The 21,663-nt window shown below is 36.0% G+C and overlaps 1 protein-coding gene across 2 annotated transcripts; it reads left to right on the top strand.

Moving 5' to 3' along the window:
* The first annotated feature begins 859 nt into the window (after positions 1–859).
* LOC129225828 (uncharacterized) lies at positions 860–21,648 on the top strand. 2 transcript variants are annotated; one of them, XM_054860345.1, is made up of 6 exons: positions 860–943; positions 9,622–9,745; positions 13,581–13,711; positions 14,879–14,961; positions 19,044–19,136; positions 21,471–21,648. In XM_054860345.1, exons 2-6 carry the CDS (start codon positions 9,638–9,640, stop codon positions 21,617–21,619), a joined length of 564 nt encoding a protein of 187 aa, XP_054716320.1. In that variant the 5' UTR covers positions 860–943; positions 9,622–9,637; the 3' UTR covers positions 21,620–21,648. The 2 variants fall into 2 exon arrangements, with proteins under 2 accessions (XP_054716320.1, XP_054716319.1); XM_054860344.1 differs by lacking the exon at positions 860–943 and adding an exon at positions 6,164–6,237.
* Positions 21,649–21,663: the final 15 nt, after the last annotated feature.

Here is a 21,663-nt window from a genome sequence, read left to right as displayed (position 1 = left end):
AAAAGAAAAGAAAAAAAAAAGCTCTCTACTCTGTTTCCCTAAGTGTGAAAAAAGTAGTTTCCAAATGTTTAAATGACTTTAAACTCATGTTTACCCCGGAGAAGCCTTGATTCAAAATTTTCATTACGATTAATTTTAATATTGTTGCTGTAAGGCAACGAATTTTCGTAACAATAGGTTATATATACATAATTATTTAATGGGGAAATTACATGACATTTAGTGTTTTCCATCATAACGTTTTTAAACTAAGTTTTTAGTAATGAATTATAGCCTAAGTTGCTCCCTGATAACGTAGCTATCTACGGTGAAAGAATGGTTGAAATCGGTCCAGTAGTTTGGAAGATTACCCGGGACATACATACATACATACATACACACAGAAGTAGCCATTTATGTATAAAGATTAAAAATTCTAAAATTACGCCTTAAAATCTTTACTAATAATAAAGCGGTAAGTCCCTCTATCTGTCAGGATCTCTGTGACGCGCATAGCGCCTAGACCGTTCGGCCGATTTTCATGAAATTTGGCACAAAGTTAGTTTGTAGCATGGGGGTGTGCACCTTGAAGCGATTTTTCTAAAATTCGATGTGGTTCTTTTTCTATTCCAATTTTGAGAACAAAAATATCATAGGATGGACGAGTAAATTACAAAATTATCATAACGTGGAACCGTAACATGGGCGCACAAGCCAATTGGCGAGAAAATTCACCATACATTATTTGTAAATATACAAGGCGAACCAAAAGACCTTTTAACTGTATATTACGGGCAACGCCGTGCGGGTACCACTAGTAAATAAATAAAACTGCTCCGTTTTTTGAATTTCACTCGAACTTGAAGAGGACTTTGTGTGCGCCAAGGACTCGAGTGCTGCTCAGCTAAAATTTTCAATGAAAATCGCATTCAAGTGTGTCTTAATTATAAGGAAGGAACAAAAGGTAAGAAGTAAAAAAAAATGTCTCTGAATAATTTGGTGCAATGGCAAATTCTCTGTTTACGGTGATCAATTTCTTGATTTCCGCGTCTTGACCTTGCCATTTATTCTATCGCGTGAGCGCTAGATGCGTTTTATTATTAGCTATGGTAATACGTCTGCGCCGACGAAAATTCGCCGGTGGCTGTGTTGAAGCTACAGCTAGCTCAACAGCAGTCGAAGGATTGTCACGTTGGGTTAGTCTTCGACAAATCGTGCTCTCAAAGCGCATCGGGCGCGAAATGCGCAGTGGGTGGTGAGCGCTGTGCGTCGCTTTCGAACGCGAGGAACACTTAAACTTCAAATTCAAGCAATATTTGACAAAATAATAATAATAGCTGCGTCGCCCGGCTTTGCACGGTCCACCTCGAAAATAAAAGTTATGTCAAGTGACGCGAGTTCAACACTCAGGCTTGAACCAAAAAAAAAAGTCAGTGAAATTTTGCGGCAGATTGCGGAAAACCCCCAAAAAAGTAAACATTTTAAATCCCCTGATTACAGGAAAAGCCTCAAAACAAAAACAAGAATTTTACCTGTTCATATTCGAGAAAAAAAAAATGGCAACAGATCTTTTATCTCAATGATTTTCTTCACGCTATACATTTTAATAAAAGCGTTGTTGCCGGAAAGTTGAGTTGAAGCACTGAATAATAATTTGAATGGAGGAAAGCCTTCGAAAAATAGTGGATTTGATTTTGAAATCTAAGAGTCATAATTAATAGTTTTTAATTGATATCTCCGCTAATTATTATCGGAGGATTATGTTAAATAGCCAAACATGAAGACGGGAAGATTACGAATCCATCGATACCTGGTTCGATGGTCAGTTCACTGTCGTTCGGGAGAAGAAGCTTGGACATAGATAGATAATCTCAGTTTCTAATTATATAACAGATAATAATAAAGTCAGCATCCAGCATTCATTTGAGTTTTGACGTCTAGAATTCAAATGAGGCAGTGAGAAACAAAGGGATGCAAGTGGCAAAATTAAAAATTTGGAGATAACCAGTACAAATGGTAGGTGAACCTCTCCTCTGTCTTGGGGCAAGAGATGGTACTTGTAGCCTTGGTAGGTGCTGCTATACAGCATGATTTAGAAAACTTAACAATGAAAGCCTACCTAGGACCTTATCTTTAAACGCGTTTTATTCAAAACTTGAAAATGTCCTCTTATATACCTCTTGCTTCTCACTGCCTCAAGTCTAACTTTTTCTGTCTTCACTTTCGGGTAAATACAGACACTAATTCTTCCTTAAAATATCTGAGGATTGTTTTGTATGTCATATGAGCTGGATATTAATGCAATAGAAACGAGCTGATGTGTGCATCACATGACTTCCTTTTACACCAATTTAATGTCATTTCCCCATTGCTGGCAATTTTTTTAAATGTGATTTAATAATTTACTCTCTAAATATCACCAACAGTGGCCAAATTGAAACCAGATTTAAAGAAAAAAAAACGCCAAATTTGTCGCTAAGTTGGCGACAAAACTTGGCGACCAAAATACTGGCGATATATCGCCAAGTGTCCGCCAAATTATAACACCACTTGAGTTTACATCGAAATTAACAATGATTTCCCCCCAAAAAGGCAAAAGACCCCTTTAGAAACACTCGAATGCAACCAAAAGGGAGGTGCACAACTAGACCCCACTAGGAGTCTACGTACCAAATTTCAACTTTCTAGGACATACCGTTCTTGAGTTATGCGACACACATACGCACATACATACGTACATACAGACGTCACGAGAAAACTCGTTGTAATTAACTCGGGGATCGTCAAAATGGATATTTCGGGTGTCTATACGTTCCTAGGCACATATCCATGTGGTCGAGTCGAAAAAAAAAAAAACTCAACATTCATTTGGGGGTGAGCAAAATGGAAATTAAGGTCGATTTTTGAGTGAAAATTTTTTCGCGAATACAATACTTCCTTTTTGTAAATAATTAATGAGCAACAAGTGCTAATCTTAAATCATTTAATCAACTGGTTAGTCTGACGCATATACAATTACGAACATCACCTAAGAAATAAGTCGAGAAAAAATCATCATCAAAACAGATTTAGCTGATATGGTGATCTTTTCTTGAAGAACGAGTTTTTTCGTCTGCCACGTGATCAGTCTTGCATGAAGTTTAAATTGATATTCCTCCCTTTTAGTTCCTAAAATGAAGGATGGCGACTGCAGTCAGCAAAGTTTTTTTCTTCTTTTGTTTCTTATGCTACTAACGGCCATTAGATTACATAATTTTTTCCTATCACCCGAATCTTATATAATTTCTATTGTATTTCAGGAATTCAAGATCAGCAATCATGTTTAATTTCAGTTGATACATTACATAATGAATTAAACGAAAAGCCAACGTAAATAAAGCACAAATTTTGAAAAAAAAAACCAGAAGTTTGTTGGACTTCTGGTCACTGATTTGATTTTTCATCTGCAAAGATTATTTCTAAATGTTCTTCGGTTTATGACCTCGATTTCTGGGAAGCTTGCTACTGTTTGATATTTTAAACCGCGACCTTCTTCAAATTTGCGCATGCGTCAAGTTGCTTCCGATTTTATCAAAATAGGAGAGACATTAATAAGAGAGGTAACGAATGTAATTTATTAATTTTTTGTTGTGTATCGTTTTGTTTTCCGTTGAATTCGTTTATTAGAGGTATTGGTTTGAGTTGAGGCTTTTTTTTTTTTTTTTTAATTATTCCCCTTCCTTATCAGTAAAGCAGAAATGCTGCCATGGTGCGTTTTCTTAATCAAGATCTCACCCCTTTTAAAAATAGAGTCGTTCAACGTTGCTAGTCACGGCTTTCGGGGTCGGACAGTTGCTTTGGAAAAATTCTCATTCTCTTGTCAATGATTTTTCCAGTACTCCATTTTTTCATGATATTTGGAAGCAATTTCTATAATTGTGCTTTTTTGGATTCTTCGTTGTCTCTCACTCTTTTTGTCTCCTGGCTTCTGATTGGTTGTCTCTCCCCCTTGCTCTGAGCCCGGGGTTGAGACGTCATTTGCTGATTGGTTGTTTTTTTGTCTTGAACTCCTATTGGTTTGCCCTCTTTGGTATAAATACCGGTCTCCACGTGGTTGTTGTCAGTTCTCTTGCGACTTTCGGTTGTGTTGGTGAGCTTTTTGCACTGAGGAAGAGGCTCCATTGTAGCCTTGAAATAGCTATGTGCTGTATTTTCTTCAAAACTTGTGCTTTATTTACGTTGGTTTTTCATTTAATTCATATTGTAGCACAAAGCTTATATGATAATTTTTCATTTATTACATAATATTTCACTTCAGTGTTTATTCAGTAAGTCATTAGGTGAAGGTTATTGGAGATATCCGTCACGTCAGTTAGCTTTTTAAAGAGATTACTGCATGTGATTTCAAAGCTGCTAAATTAGAGTTTTGAAACATTAACGTACTTAAAACTGAACACAATACTTTTTTACATGTTTAACAGCAGATTTAGTTTCCCTCAGGCAGGGGTAACGGGGAGGGGGGGGGGGGGGTTCGCCAATGAAATTTTAAGAGGGGTGATTTGGAGGGTTGTTGATCACATTTTGTGGGGTCTCTTTTTGTGTGGCCTAAGCAATTGAGGGCGTGGGCCATCGTTTTAGGGTGCGTGAGCACTCCTGCTTCATTGGTATTTCCAGCCCTTATTAGTTATATGCAAGTTAATTCTTTCTCGATGCTAACGATGATTCACGGGATTTCCAGAAGTTGATGGTTAGAGCCCGAATTATGCATTAACAATCATTTTAATGCATATTTAATCATTAAAAATCTCTAAAATGTGCACTAATATATATTTTTAAAACTTATGTGAAGAAAAGTTGTCACGTCTGAAATAAAATCGACCCAGCCCAGTCAGTCCTTAAAGTGACTAATGATAGCCTAAACCAGCGTTTTAGGGACTTATTTTTGGAAAAAGACGCCTCAGATCCAGAGGAGCTACGAACTTAATTTTTGGGAGGGCGGAAGTTCTCAGTTTTCCGAATAGAACTTTAAATTTCACCAAATTATGATAGATTTGCCAAATGGAACTTCAAATCTCTCCGAATGATGATAACTTTTCCAAATGGAGCTCCACATTTCGCCGCATGATGACAACTTTGCCAAATAGAGCTCCAAATTTTGCCGAATGATGATAATTTTTCCGAATGGAACTCTAAATTTCGCCGAATGATGATAACTTTACCGAATCGCCAGACGAAAATTTGAAGAATAAGGACATTTTTGGAAGGTCAAAGTGACCTCCCGTGCCCTCCCATGGTGCGCCCCTGCTCAGATCCCTCGCTAATGCCCAATTTTCCCCATAATATTAAGTATGAATAAAATATCCGTAAAAAAGAAAAAAAAAATTAATTTGAATTTTGACATCTTGAATTCAAATTATGTTTTTCACAATCACGAGTTTGTGTATGCAGGCATGAGTGATGAGTGTGTGTGTGCATGTATATGTGTATGTAGGCGTGAATGTGTCTGTGTGTAGGTATGAGTGTGTGGGTATGTGCGTGTAAGTGTGTGTATGTATGCATGTGTGTGTAGAAAATAGACGCAACCTAGAGACGTTTTTCGCTAGAGGAGCAGCATCGAGAGGAGCCGGTCGACGGTGGTGCTGCAGAGGGAGGCGGGGGGGGGGGGAGGAATAAAATCATAAGACATCGAAACCGTCAAGTGAGAACAATAAGCAATCGTGATTGCTCAAAAAAAAAAAATTTTAGAAACATGGAGTAATCATCTTCAGAGCATAAAAATTCGAAAAGAAAAACGCAAAAAATAGAAGATTTCAAAACTAAATAGATTTAAAAAAAAAAAAAGAAAAACCTTTTAAAACCTGACTGAAATCTTTGTTGGCGAAAACTTAAATGCGTCAGAGATATTTTATTTCCTTTTTTTGTCCCTTTTATCAGCAATACATTAAGTTCCACAACATTATAATTTCAACATCTCTTTTCGAAACTTGGGCAATTTTGAATTCATTAAGCAGACAGAAGAAAAAAGAAACTTATGTACGCGAGTATGCAGTATTCTAGTTAGAAATTAAAGTATTCATACATTTCAGAGCTAAATTCTCGCATTTTCTCAATCTTTTATCTACGGTGATCCTATTATCGGTTTTGGGGTGCTTGTGAGGAGAGAGAAAAAAACTTATGTCGCGGGCGTGTTTTCCCATGCAATCCCTTTAAGTACGGCACCTGTTTGATTGTTTGATCAGCCTTCAACACTTGTCTGATAACCTCACAAGCTGTGCGTTCGTAAGTATCGATTTCTTTCTCTCTCTCTCCCGCTTTTCCGATCAAATGCTAAAACATTCTGCGGTAAATAGTGTAAATGGGGTCGTTTCTGAAATTTTAAAAGTGTTTTTTCTGAAAGAGCATGCTTAGAAACAAAGGATCTGACAATTTTTTAAATAATTTGACAAAGTTTAATATTAAAAAAAAATTACTTAAATCGGTGAGCTTTCATTGTTCACGTTTCTACCGATGACGTCTCAAATGATGAAATGCCATTCAGTGTTGCCATTCACAGAGCACAATATTTAAATCGTTTCTTTACTCGCATGTGTTTGCAACGATAGGGTTGATAGCAAGCGTGGAGCGCAGTATGTAATTCGCTTCTTGATTATCAGAACGTGCAAATGCGGTATGCGCCAAAGTAGATCATTTGTGACGTCATAAAGACCACGCCTAATTTTCAAAATCGGACATTTTAAAGAAATAATTTAAAATTAAGCGTTGGGAAAATGGAGGTTTTTTTATCGCTCCATGTTATTTTTTTTTTCTTTTTTTGCTTATTCTATCAATTTTAATGACTAAAAGTAGTACTTTTGACCGAAAGAAACCACCCCATTGCGTTTATTTACATTTAAACACACACACACAATACTGAAATGAAACAAAATCTTTAATGTGCAACATTTTTCATGTAAGGCAGTGAGAAACAAAGGGATGTAAGTGGATATATTCAAGTTTTGTGTAAAACGCGTTTAAGGTTTCGGTCCTAGGTAGGCTTTCACTTTTTTTTTTTTTTTAAATCCCGCCGTATAGCAGTACCTACCAGGGCCAATGCTCCAAAACAGAGTGGTTTATCTATCATTCGTAGTGGTTATCTCCAAATTTTAACATTTTGGCACTGACATCATTTTGCTTATTACTGCCTCATATGTTAATTTTGATACCACTTTCCCTTTACCTAATTTTTCTTAGTAAACCTTTGATTTCACTGATCTTTTTATTTGGCAATTGTATTAACCAGTTGATATCTGGAGAAAATTTCTTTATTTGCTAAAATGTTATGTTAGTGAATTTATGTCTTTAAAGATTCAAGAATACGTTCACTTGAAAGTGTTTTCGACTGCACTCTTTTCGCAATTGAAACTTTTGCATTTTTTTTTTCACTTTCATATCATTTAAAAGCACGCGATAATTAAGATGAACCAATCATAGCTATTGTTTTTATTTTAATTTTAGTTAGATTTTGATGTCGCACAAGTTTATTTTCACTTATGAGACCCGTCATTTAGGAGAATCGGGGGAGGGGGATCGATTCCTTCCCTGACTGTGAAAGATTATGTTTTTGCAACCAAGTGGGCGTGGTTTTGTTGTTTTCCAATAAACTTTGTACGCTGAAGCTATAAATGTGAAAGAACGACGTAGTGATGAACAATTTTCAAAATGTTTCTCATGCTAACAAATGTCTCGAGGTTACATTTCATCTCTTTTTTCAGTGAAGTTGTGTAGACTGAGTAGTGAACTCAGGAATCGGTAGAATTACGGTAACCGGGTCGCGGCGATAAATATTTCATTCTGGCAACCCGCTACCTTACCTTGGCGACGGAGCAATTTCGGCAACCCTACACCAAAGCTTATTCGCTATTCATTTGGCCAATCAACCATTTCAGAGTTCACAACACAAAATTGTAATTTACTTGTCTACTAAATATTTTTATTTTAATTCCATAGAACAATATTTTTACTTTCCTCAAAGGAGATTTTTTTCTGAAAACTGCCAACATATATTGTGTTTCTTCAATTTTTAGATCTTAGAACATTTTATAAAATTTTACATCGCGGAATGTTTGTTACTTTTAACTATTTTAAGTTATAGATTTAAAAACTAGTTATTTATATCCTTGGACACTTTTTTGGAATGTTTTGGCAGTAAGTAATTTCCTTCGTGTTTTATTGTTCCATCTTCAATTTAAAATTTCCTACTTATCGTAATAACTTATTCAGTAAGTGTGAATTAAAATTTTTGTTCTAACGTTTCTGGATGGATCTTTTATGTGATTTAACTTATTTAGTTGATCGTTTTAAGTTTTAATTGAACATTACATTTACTTAAGGGCTCTTTCTGTTTATTGACAAACTATTTCAGATTAATGTCGTTTTCTATCCAACTTTTAATGTTGATAAATTTGCTAGAAATGTATGTTTCATCTTTATGTTCCTAAGGAAATCAAACATAAAAAGTGTAACATCATTTATGTCATGAACCTTTTCGTTTTATGCGCTTGATCTTCCCACGCAGATTAAGTTAACATCTTGAAAAAAGTTACCTCTTACTTGTCTATTCTGCAAACTTAATTTTAAAATAAGAAAATTAATAAAGTTCTATAAAAAATTAGGTTTTATGATATTTTTCTGCATATTTTGCTATATTTTCATCACTTAAAAATGAAAAAAGAATTTTATTACTTCTTTTTTTGCTTCTTTACAGTTATGATCAGAGAAAGAAAAAGATTAATAAACAGTTCTAGTTTCCAAGGCGATAGTTTGGTGAATCCGAAGTTCCGCCCATTTTCTTTGGATGTCTCTCATTGGAAGATTTCCTTTGTTTGCAGTGTAGTACTTTGTTTACATTGAGTCGTAGGTGCCAAATTTGGCTTGTTTTTGAAAAAATACGCCAACGCGACCCGGTTACCGTAATTCTACCCAGGAATCTGAGGATTCCAGGTTTGGAGCTCGACAGCCACCGAATACTGACCAAGAACATGCGAAGTACGTGCTCGTCAAAATAGAAGAAACGAAATCCTGTGATATTTCACTAGTAGTTACTATGGGTGCAGAGCAGCTGGAGACATTCCCTCCCTTCAGAAGTATGTCTAAATTGAGGCAGAGTTGTTGCCATCCATCCAGGTCAAGTCGAAAGGTATACACAACGACAAACCGTGACGTAGGATATAATATTGAATAAAATTACGTAAAGTCGATCGTCTGCGTGGTCATGGCATATGGCAACGATGTCGCATTGCCAATTTTAGAATTGTAATTTTTGTTTAGAATGAATGTCAAAACAAAATTAAACAGGCATGTTTCGATAACTAGGAATTTGGCGATCTTTCTTTATTGGCGTCAATTTTTGGTTTCAGCTCCTGCGCTATTTTTCGTTGAAAATCCAAACAAAGAGAGTGGAAACATCTATTCACATAGGGTTACTATATAAATCAGCAGGGTTATCAAAATAAAATTATTTACGCCAAAAATGAGGCGACCTCGCCAGATTCCCCAATTATCGAAATATCCCCAACTAAACATATTTTGCAAGATATTTTCCCTTTTAAAATTTCGCACACTTTTAATGTAATTGCGTCAAATTTCTGGCAATGAAATATAAATTTTCGTATTTTTTCGCAACAGGTTCACTGCAAGCAAAATGTTTCTCCCGCTGTTATTGTGCTTTCTGCCGTCAGCTTTCGGGCAGCTCATCTTAGGATTTTGTCCGGAACCACCACCGTTCGTTCACCAGCTCGATTGGAATAAGGTACCAATTTTACGGAAAAATATTTCAGTGCTTGCATGTAAATAATGTAATTATTTGACAATGTGGGGCATCATAAAGCTTGGCGCATATTTAAAAAAAAATTCGCCAATTGATGAAAACACTGTTCGTTAAACGTTGCGATAATCAACATTACCGAAATTAAAAAATATAAAGAACGAAGAATTGAAATAATAAATGTGTGGTTGATATTTTTCTCATGTTATTACTTCATTAAAATACAATCAATGATAAAATTAAAAATTTTAAAAACTCCCGACCGAGCCGCAACTGTAGAATCAAAAGGGAAAATTAAAAATAATTTTAAAAGCCTTATATTATTAAAAATCAATGTCAAGTATTTTATTTGCTACTAGTGGTACCCGCACGGCTTTGCCCGTAATAGAAAATTAAAAGGTCTATTTGTTCGCTTGTATATTTACAAATAATGTATGGTGAACTTTCTCGCCAATTGACTTGTGCCCATGCTACGGTTCCACGTTATGATAATTTCGTAATTTACTCGTCCATCTTATAATGATTTTGTTCTTAAAATTGGAATAGAAAAAGAACCACATCGAATTTTCGAAAAATCGCTTCGAGGTGCACACCCCCATGCTACAAACTTTGTACCAAATTTCATGAAAATCGGCCGAACGGTCTAGGCGCTATGCGCGTCACAGAGATCCTGACAGACAGAGAGACTTTCAGCTTTATTATTAGTAAAGATTAAATAGAAACTGGCAACAGATGAAATTTTTAAATCATTGCGTTTACTTTCCTTGGCGGCCAACAACGAATTTGTTATCAATCGCGTGAATAAAAGCTTTGCCGCTATTCAAATCTGCTTTATAAAACGTTATAATTCGAATTTTATGAAACATGAAAATTCCAAACACATTCTATCAGACGTGGAAAAAAATTCTCTTCATTTTGGTATTAAATTTTGTTTCACTGCAAAAATCCCGATTTTTTTTTTTTTTTTTTTTGAGGTTTTTAATTAATATCTTCGTTAATTAATGTCATCCAAAGTTGCAACCTAGCTAAGAACACTCTCGATCAACTCTCCTTTCGAACATTTTTTTTTTTTTCAAAATCGGTCCATCGTTTAGGCTTAGACGCTATAGTGCAACAGACCGACACACAGCTACACAGAAACGCCAAACTTATAACCCTCTTCCTTTGTGTGTCGGAGGTTAAAAAATGGAGCTTTGGATTGGAAGAAAGGGGTTCCACTGTGGCCATCCCCACGATTTTTGTGGCCGTGTCACGAATGTTTTAGAGAAAGTCATTTAATTAGTAATGACGTAAAAATTCGATTGCGCACTTTTGTAAAAAGAAAAAAAAAGGCCAGTTTCTGGGGCACCTCCACCTAACCTATCCCCCCCCCCCCCCCGCACATCATTTGACCGCTCATTTTTCAGGGTCTTCAGTCGTCTATGTATCCTTTTACATCGTAGTTCTCACAAGAAATACTGAAAAATAACAAAACGAAAAGGAACTTCTAAAAAGTTCGTAGTGCTGCCATCTGTTGACCGATTTGTTTTCAAAGTAAAGAACGGATAACATCAATATCGTACTTTATCACAAATAAGCTTTTTTTTTTCCATTTAAAACCAGTTAAAAGACTTTTAAGTTAAGACTAAATGTAAATAAAAGTTATGACCAACGTTGTTTATTGATATTTTTCTATTACATTAAATTAAAGTCCATAACTCTCTCTTGAAAGTTAAAAGATTCGCACCTACCATCTCAGTGGTGCTGCTACCTAACGAGTGAAAAGGGAACTATAACATATATATTTTTCGAATTAAATTGTTTTTTTTCCCAGTAGGCGGTACTTTTTTTGGGAGGGGGGAAGGGGGAGGGGGCCAAAAATGCATTTTTAAAGCGACAGAGCTTGGGGTTCTTGGTGACAATGTTACATTAACATTTAAAGAATAAAACATAACATTTTCACTAAAATAAAATAAGTTTTTTGGTATGCAATCTAGAATGGGGTCTCCTTTAACACACAAGCTGTGACGATGCAAAAAGATTGTGTGGGGATTAAACAAATTTAAAAAAAAAATACTCCGTTCAGCTGTGAATTTTATTTTCTTCTACGCATCGTTTCCCAAACGGTGGTTCGCGAACCCCTGGGGGTCCGTGAGAGGTATTAAGGGGGTAATCGCGGAATTTTAACTCAAGTGTTTTTTGTTCATCATTTATTCATATGTCTCTTGCAATTTCATTAAAGTAAGAGCTTAAGAGGAAAACAAAAATAACAATACCTGTTCACAAAATATTTAAAATTCTCAGATCCTAAATATTTATTTTTCTTTATTTCCCCTCATTTATATAAAGAAAAATAAATAATTAGGATCTGAGAATTTAAAATTTTTCGTGAACAGGTATTGTTATTTTCGTTTTCCTCTTAAACTCTTACTTTAATGAAATTCAAAATAAATAAATAAATAAATAAAAAAATAAATAAAATAAAACTGAGTTATGTTTTCCACTAATTTACTAAAGCCAATAATTTACTGATTATGACTATATTACCAATTGTGACATTCTACTGATCATGACTTTGTTACTGTACCAGTATACTTTTAATTATTCTTATCTTTAATCAAGACTGTTTTTGAAAAATATGTTGCTTCTAAAATGTTAAATAACTTTTAATCATTTTGTAATTAACTCTCCTTATCATTTATGATTTTAAAAGTAACATCATTTTCTCTTCAAAACTGCGCTCAAAAAAAAAATATATATAAAAATCATTTGTATGTTTTTCTTCGAATTGCAATCAACCTTAATTATGTACACAAAATGTTGATTTTGCTGGTGTTACTGTATTTTGTCAAAGTTTCAATCAAGTCAGCTATTGTTCCGGGTTTTTTGGTTGATCCAAACGTGGTGAATCCTATTTTATTTAAGGGTAAAGGGTGGCTTTTTGATCAAAAGGTAACAAATCCGTCCTCTGCACGTTTTGTTTTGAACAAAAGGGGACATATCCTGAGAGAATCTATAGTACGAAGTCTTTTAGATCCAAAGGAACACATGTCCAAAGTCCTCGAATTTTAATGAACTAGTTTTAGGTTCAAGTACTTCGATAAGAGAATATGAGAAGGTGAAATATTAGGGTTTTGGAGAAATTGGAATTCTCAACATTCAGGTTTTCGTTCAAAAGGGCACATATCCAAAATTAAGATGGCGATAGCTTCTTGTTTTTTTGAGCAATCACGATTGCTTATTGCTTTCATTTGACTGTTTTTGAGGTCTTTTGATTTTTCCCACCGCCACCCTCTGCACCATCACCGTGGACAGGCGGGCTCCTCACGCTGCTGCTCCTATAGCGAAAGCCGTCTCCAGGTTGCATCCATGTCCTACACACACGCGCATACATACACAACTACACACACACAAACACACATACATACAGACACTTACACATATACACACACAAAAACCTACACACACACACACAAAACTACCCACACTTTCATGCCTGCACACAGACACAAACACACATGCCTACACACACATACCCCATACACACAAACACACATATCCCCCCACACACACACTCGTGATTGCGAAAAACATAATTTGAATTCAAGATGTCAAAATTCAAATTATTATTTATTTTTTTTTTTTTGTCACAAACATTTCTTACTCTGGGCCATAATTTGCTGTGCTTTTGTGCTCAATTCTGTATCCAGAGAAGTGGATGAAACTATTTTGCTCTTACCCTAAATCGTTTTTCTCAACTCCTGAACATTTAGAAAATGGATATGTTCTTTTTTAATAAATTAGTCCTCAATTGTTATAACTACTATTATTATTATTGTAGTACTCGGGAGACTGGTATACAGTGGCACAAAGCTCTAATCATCCCCTGAAAGCCTCTGATTGCCAACGTGTCAGATACAGCAGAAACCAAGAAGGATTTGACGGGACTTTCAGCTTGCTACACAAACCCACGTAAGTTGCTCGAGAGGACGGTTTTACGTCTCTTGTTTATTGAACAGACGAAAGTTTTTGATTTTATTTAAATATTATAGAAAGCGCTTATTTTTCTGCAAAAGATGAAATTTGTTAAAAGTTTCCAAAAATTACATATTATTGTTTTTAACTAACTTCAAGATAAAATGCAGGTGAGCCTTCAATAAAAAGGAACGCGTCATTGTTGAACGTGATTATTGTTAAACATTAAATTACGACGTCATGACATTTCATTAATTTGATTGACTGATGAAACTCTATAATTAGATTTTTATCATCCTCATATAAATAATAGCCGATGATCGAGTAACCCGCGTGTTTCAACAATGAAACTTGTGTTACAGCATAATTTGATAATTCGCAACTCCAGAGCTGGAATACGCTACCTTGCGGTGATTAATAATACTAAAGAAAAAGGTTAAACATTCCATTCCACGTGTTTTCTTTGGGGTAAATTACAGGCTTCAGACAGTTTATGATGCAATGTAATTTCAGAAGAATAGAAAAGAAAGCTTCCCACAAATACGGTGAAAAATTACCGTCATTCACTAAGCGTCAAAGCAAGTTATAAGTTGTGGCATGCGTTTGTCTTACCTTTTTCATCCGCCATTAGACAGTGTCTTCAGTGCCCCCTATAGTTTATTGGAGTTGGGAATATGTTTTGGTAATATTTAACATGCAGGGAATGGCTTTATTGTGACAAGGCTGAACTCGATCCGTTAACTTAACAGTTTTACTGATAAGACTTTCATTTTCGGAAAACGAAGAAACAAAAACAATTAACGCTATCTACTGGAGTTTAGGGTTAATCCACTGGTGTTAGGGTTACCATTTCAACTATCAAAATATCACCAAACAGGCAATGGCTTCGTTCAAACGTAGAAACAATTTTCACTCGTCATACCGTGACGGGCGATTTTCTAGTAATATAATGATGGGAGAAATAGATTTTCATGAAGACATTAAATCTTTTTGTAACAACTCGTAATCACAGCTAGTAATGTATTTTTTAAAATGATTATTGATAAATTAAAGAAGCACCAAAATATATTGAAGCTAGACATTTAATTTAGTGTATTTTATTTGACGAAATAGCACAACTTTCGTCAAGGAAGAACTGAAATTCAAAAACGTTCTCTTTTTCAGAAATTCCAAGGTGTTTGAGAACGGAACCTTTTGGCGGGAAAGTCACAAAACCCCAGGAGAGTTGAAATTTCGACTTAAGAGTTGTAAGTTTTGTACTTCTATTTATATCTAGATATACTGCTTTTCTTCATTTAGCTTTAAGTTTAGACGAAGGCTCTGATTTATAGTAGGAGTATCGAGGATCTTGTACTGAAAGATCTATTTGGGGTTTCCAGTGCTAAGTGAAGCAGTTACTTTAATTTGTGTTTAGAAATTGTCCACTCAGAATGTTTCTAATTTTAAATTTAACTTAGGAAGGTTTTGTAGCACAAGGTGTCTTAAAGTCTTACACTGATAAAGAAGATTAAATAAATAAATAAATAAAACTATTTTTGACTTTATACTGAATTTCCTTTTTATTTTGATCCTGCCCAAAACGTTTGGTGTTTATACAGACAAATGACAATTTCTCTGTGACAGTTTATCCATGTACTGGCTGTTATAACTAAATGTTCTCCCTTCAGAGAGTAAATTCTGGTTTCGCTTGTGCCAGGCGAGAAGTTTAAAATTTTCTACATCTTCTCACAACTACGAAAGATGACACGTAAAAGTGTTGTGTACACTCCTGTTTGTGAAAATTGCAACACCATGAAGAAAGCATCATAGTTAAATGAAATAGTTTTGATTTACCAACTCAACACAGTTGAGTGGTAATGGTACAAATAAATGATTACATTTTCCAACCAAACAAACAATAAAAAGAGATAGAAATTTAGTATTTTGTGTTTCCACCACGCGTCGCAATAAGAACTGCTACACGACTCGGCATGGAGTGAAACAAAGTTTGAAGATCTGCCTGCGGAACAGTATTCCATATTGTTTTTATAAGCAACCAAAGTTCGTCTGTCGAAGCAACAGGACGAGGATCACGAGCGAGACGCCGCCCAACGAAATCCCACACATGTTCAATCGGTGACATATCCAGGGAATATGCCGGCCAAGGAAGAAGCTGTACCTGCTGCGAATCAAGGTAGGATTTGACAGTCATGGCGACATGTGGACGGGCATTATCCTGCTGGAGTGCAGCCCATGGCAATCCTTGCAGGAAAGGAATAGCTTGGGGCTGTAAAACTTTGTTTATGTATCGGGTACTGTTCAAATTGCCCACAAGTCGTAGCAGTTGTGATCGCCATGATGTGCTATGGCTTCCCAGACCATAAATCCGGGTGTTCGAAAATGAACTCCGAAATGTGCCATTCACCGGCATAGCGCCTGACACGAATTCGGCCATCATGGCGCCACAACTTGAAGCGGGATTCGTCAGAAAACACGACCTGCAGCCAATCAGCACGCCAGCTCCTGTGCACATTGGCCCATTGTAGCCGCAGGCGGCGATGGCTTTGCGCGAGAGGAATCCTGTATAAAGGAATCCTTGCGTGCAGCCTACGCTGCAGCAGACGTCTCCGAATTGATGAAGCACACAATGAAACACCTGTAGCTGTTGATCACTGTGCTGCCAATTGTCTAGAAGCTGTGCGGTCCGTCAGCGCCATACGCACCAGGTGTCTGTCATCGCGAGCTGACGTCACATTTCGGGGTCCACTCCCGGATTTCCGAGCTGTCCGACCCTCGTCCGTCCACTGCTTCCAAACACGCATGATTGTGCTTCTGATACGCTGCACACGAGCGGCTACTATACGATAAGACAATCCAAATTCACGAAGGTCGACGATTCTGCCCCGTACAGACTCCGAAATTTGTTCAGATTTCACTTTCTTTCGTCGAAGAGGCATAGTAAAGATTCAGTTAACGTTTCCTCTAGTATATAACCACCGATAGTCATACACGCCTTGCTACAACCGTCTATTTATATTCGGTTCGATCCGCCGTTCAGAGGGAGCTGCTCAGCATACGCATGCGCTACCGGTCTGCAATTCTAATCATTTGCATACCATGCCCTACTTTACATTTCCTGCAATTTTCAGCTCACTCGCTTAAGTCCTTCGTGGTGTTGCAATTTTAGCAAACAGGAGTGTATATTGCGAAAAATAATTTTTGTGAGATAACGATCGAGCTAAAGAATAAATTATGTATCAAGCTGAAGTATTTTTTAAATATTTTTTAATATTTTGACTGTCCTTTTTTTTAAATCTTTTCAAGACATTGTCAACATCTTGATTCTTTTCTGAGGTTTCTTAATATTTTTTTAGAAATCATTCTTTTTTAATCATTAAATTAAAATTGAATTAAAATAAAATATGCTAAGTCATGAAAATGAAATATATTTTAGAGTCATCGACATCAAATAAAATAGTGACTATTACTGCACTTAGGAAACTTTCACACACTATTTTTTTCTGGATTCAGCATACACCGTTGCCGTTTGCATAAAGCTTGATCACGTATAGATGGCGGTTGACCTTGAAGCAAAACATTTGTATCATTTGTAATAGGTAGAATCTGCCAGAAAGTACCGAATAGTAAGAGGTACTAATCCTATATATTCCAAAATGATACCAAAAAACCTATTAGAAATGATGCAAATGTTTTTGCTTCAAGGTCATCCGCCTTCTTTTCGTGATCAAGCTATACCTGTCGTATTGGCAGAAAAATAACAGGTGAAGATAAATAGTACATGTGTTCCAAATGTGGACTACATACTTCAGCCATGCTTATGCAACAAAAGTACTTTTTTGAATAAATGTTTTCTTTTGACAACTTAAAATGACAGTAATAAACTTAGGTAAAATCAATAGCGGTACCCACAACATATCCACGCATCAAAATAATACTTACAGCAACCTCTGGATCTGGATGTACCTAGAAATATGATTTTCAATAACTTGGGGAATCGGAGTTCTAAGAGCTTGAATATATCTATTTGCACTGATTTACGAAATAGGCAAAAGAGGTAAAATATTATAATGATAGTTTGGGGTAAATTGTAGGCTTTAGATAGGTCAATGAAATTTCAAAAGAATACAAACAAGGGAAAAAACAAAAACAAAAAAAAAAATAATAAATAATAATAAATAAATAAATAAATAAAATAAAATGTTCAAAATCAATTTGAATTCTGAAATTTTGAATTCAAAGTATGTTTTTCGCAATCACGCGTTGCGACAGGACCCTACTCATTGGTTACGACCCCACTCGCTTGTTTCTAGAAACGGTTCCTGTCCCTCCTCTTGGGCTGTTACGTGTGTACAGTTGTGTATGTGTAGGCTTCTGGCTTGTGTGTGTGCGTAGACCTGTGTATATGCACGTTGCGGCGTGTGTGTATGTGTGTAAACGCGCGTGTGTATAAGCGTGTGTGTGTGTGTGTAGCACATGGACTCCACCGACCAGAAGCAGCGGCTACCAGGAGGAGTTTCGTCTGCAGAGGACGGTGGGGTTGAAAAAGGAACCGGACATCAAGGACGGTCAAATAAAAACAATTAGCAATCGTGATTGCTCAAAAAAAAAACACTTAGAGATATTGGGGTAAAGTGTAGGCTTTAGACAGGTTAATGAAATTTCAAAAGAATACAAACAAGAACCCCCCCCCCAAAAAAAAAAATCACTTAGAGAAATTGGGGTAAAATGTACGCTTTGGACAGGTCAATGAAATTTTAAAAGAATACAAACAAGAAACCAAAAAAAAAAAAAAAATCACTTAGAGAAATTGGGGTAAAATGTACGCTTTAGACAGGTCAATGAAATTTCAAAAGAATACAAACAAGAAACAAAAAAAAAATCACTTAGAGAAATTGGGGTAAAATGTACGCTTTAGACAAGTCAATGAAATTTTAAAAGAATACAAACAAGAAACCAAAAAAAAAAAAAAAAATCACTTAGAGAAATTGGGGTAAAATGTACGCTTTAGACAAGTCAATGAAATTTGAAAAGAATACAAACAAGAAACCAAAAAAAAACTTAAAAGAGAAATTGAAGTTATTTACTAACCCTAGAAGCAGTTATAAGTTTCTGAGTTGGTTGGTTTTTACATTTACAGCATATGTTAGCCAGTAGATGCTGCCCCTTCTATACTTTATTTGAATCGCGAATTGAAATTGCGCTATAAAAGATAATTTTAGCAGAAAGCTTTAATTTTAATTATATGAATTGATAGTTTTCACCTCGGAAGTTTCATTCTATTTTGTATTTTAAAAAGAACATTACAAACATTTTATTATTGCCATTTCAGTTCCTCGTTCCTACCAGTTTCGAGTGCTACATACAAATTACACCGACACAGCTGTGGAGTACTTATGCTTAGGAGGAGCGCTGACTCATATAAGTAAGTCACAAATTTTCTATATACGGTAGAGCCTCGATTATTCGAAATTCTTTTTAATGAAAGTTCGCTTAACCGAAATCTATTTTCTTGAATTTTGTTTTTTTGTTAAGTTATGAATATCGCTTTAAGGTTGCCGGAGACAACCATTTCAACTGTAAAAATAGAATTATTTGTACATTTATACTTCTCTTCCTCTCAAGGGCATCAGTATGTTTCTTAAACATTAAAATAATTTTAATTTTTAAAATGCGGCGAAATTTGAAAGCGTTCGATTGGAGAGTTAAATATTGCTGCATAAAGTAATAACTTGTTCGTCATGTATTCATATTTAAATTAAAGAGTTAAAAAAAGTTAATTGCATTGCTCTTAAGCCATAGCTAAGGCTACATGCAATACACCAGTGACCCGGTTATGCCATCCAAGATACTGCAGTTTTGTCCTTGTTATAGACTCATCAGTCTGAAATAGAGAATTGCTGAGCCGGCAGACATGTGAAATATGAAATAAAATTCTACTTGACTAATCGCAAAAACTTGTCAATATAGTTTTGATAAAAATGTATTTAATCTTAAATCATTAAACACTATCATAAAACATAAATCATAAACACATTTAAAGAAACTTAAAACACGTACCATCTCGGTATTTCATTACAAATCGCACGTACGTGCACCTACACGCGAGTAGCATTGAAAGAGATCGAAGGGTCAGAAACAATCACTTAAACGAAGTTTTATAACTTGAATTGCAACTGCAATTGTTCAGCCGCATGCAAATCAAAATGTTTTTCTTCTTCGATCTAGAACTGAAAAAAAAAAAAAAAAAAATTAGCATATTAACGTAGATGCCAAACCAAATTTAGTTTTTAAAAAATATTTACATGGAGGACAGGAGTTAGAGGCAGATGTACTCTCGCTCAGGGGCGGACTGGCCCGTTGGCCGATGCGCCCTCTGCGAGCCTTGGTTTTCTGACGTTCTCATTTCTTTTTTACGTCCTTGATCCTGAGCGACTTCGCCTTTTTTGCACTTTTAAGCCTGTGCGACTTCGTTTTTTTCTTGCGCCCTTAAAACTGAGCACCTTCGGTTTTCTGTGCACTGGAACCTATGCGCCTTTGTTTCTTTTCACGCCCTCAAACTAGTGCGACTTTTTTTTTTTTTTTTAGCTCATTCGATTTTTCTTATGCGTCCTCAAACCTTGGTGCCCTCTTGTGGGGCCTAGTTCGCCCTTGCTCTCGTTGCAATTGACAACAAAATGGTCACACCAATCGGTAGCAGATATCGATGAGAAGACATCTGTCGCTAGCTCGGCTATTGTCGAGTCCCGACTGATGAGTCCATAACAAGGACGAAACTGCAGTCTCTGGATGTCATAACCGGACTGTATCGGTATATTGCCGTACAATACCGTTACTTGATACACGATAACGATAAAACTTTACTGTACTATATTTCATAAATTTACGCTTTTGGGGGTATTTTATATAAATTCAGGGTATAATTTAGTTATATTGTATGATTTTTCTTATTAAATGGTGTTCAAATTACATTTGGAGGACCGATCGGGTCGCATGCAACATGAAACTAATGGGCAGGTGATAGAGTATTATCGGGGTGTAGTGTAAAACTTCGAATCCTTCTAAATGTATTATGTGTACTGCGGAAAGATATCTAACCTACATCATGGGAAAATAATTGGGGTGTTTACATTTACCCACCCCAGTTTCTGAGATAAATGGAAACACACTAGGGTAAACATAATTGTTGGTAAACCATTGGGTGTTTGTAAAATTGGGGTGATTACGTTTACCCCCCTAGTCTCTGGGGAAAATAGAAACACCCTGGGGAAATGCAACTGTTGGTAAACAATTGCTTGTTGATAAACAATAAATGCAATTGTTGGTAAACAATAATTGGTGCTTGTAAAAATTACTGTGCTTACGTTTCCCCCTTGTCTCTGGGGTCAATGGAAACACGCTAGGGTAAATGCAATTATTGGTAAACAATTGGTGTTTGTAAAAATTACGGGTTTGGTGTACGTAAAAATTGATGTGTAATGATTACAATTACACCTACTCTCTGGGGTAAATGGAAACACACTAGGGTAAACGTAAGCAAGATTTCACTCGCTAACAAGCAGATAGTGTAATCTTGGACACAGCGCACAAAGTTCTAGATCCAAAAAAGGGGGTGGGGGATCTGAAGTTGAAACACTAAAATTCTGCTTCCGTTTACCCCACCCCACGTCAACTGATCCTTCTTGCTTTATGTTGCACCCCAAGTCAAAATCTTTGTTTCTCATCTGTTTTTTCTTTTCTTCTCTTGAAATGTTTCCAGCTTCCATTTCTGTCCTGCATCGCCACAGTCCTAGTCAACTTCCACTTCAACACGATTTGGAGCAAACTCTTCGCCAGCTCAACCTGTCACATGTCATTCCACCGCCGTTGAGGAGCAAAATGACACTCATAGACCACACAGCTTGCTGAGTTAAACCCGAAATAAAGTTTTAACCAACTTGTTTTGCTTATTC

The sequence above is a fragment of the Uloborus diversus genome, chromosome 7 (genome assembly GCF_026930045.1).
Source record: "Uloborus diversus isolate 005 chromosome 7, Udiv.v.3.1, whole genome shotgun sequence".
NCBI lineage: Eukaryota > Metazoa > Arthropoda > Arachnida > Araneae > Uloboridae > Uloborus > Uloborus diversus.
The sequence above is the reverse complement of the archived record's forward strand: the minus strand, read 5'-3'. Positions and strand labels throughout refer to the sequence as shown.

Bases quoted from the DNA above. Each gene is read 5' to 3' on its own strand.
- LOC129225828 (XM_054860345.1), top strand. From the start codon at position 9,638: ATGTTTCTCCCGCTGTTATTGTGCTTTCTGCCGTCAGCTTTCGGGCAG. The intron at 9,746-13,580 runs GTACCAATTTTA...TTATTATTGTAG, and splicing joins ACCAGCTCGATTGGAATAAG to TACTCGGGAGACTGGTATAC. The intron at 19,137-21,470 runs GTAAGTCACAAA...AAATGTTTCCAG, and splicing joins AGGAGCGCTGACTCATATAA to CTTCCATTTCTGTCCTGCAT.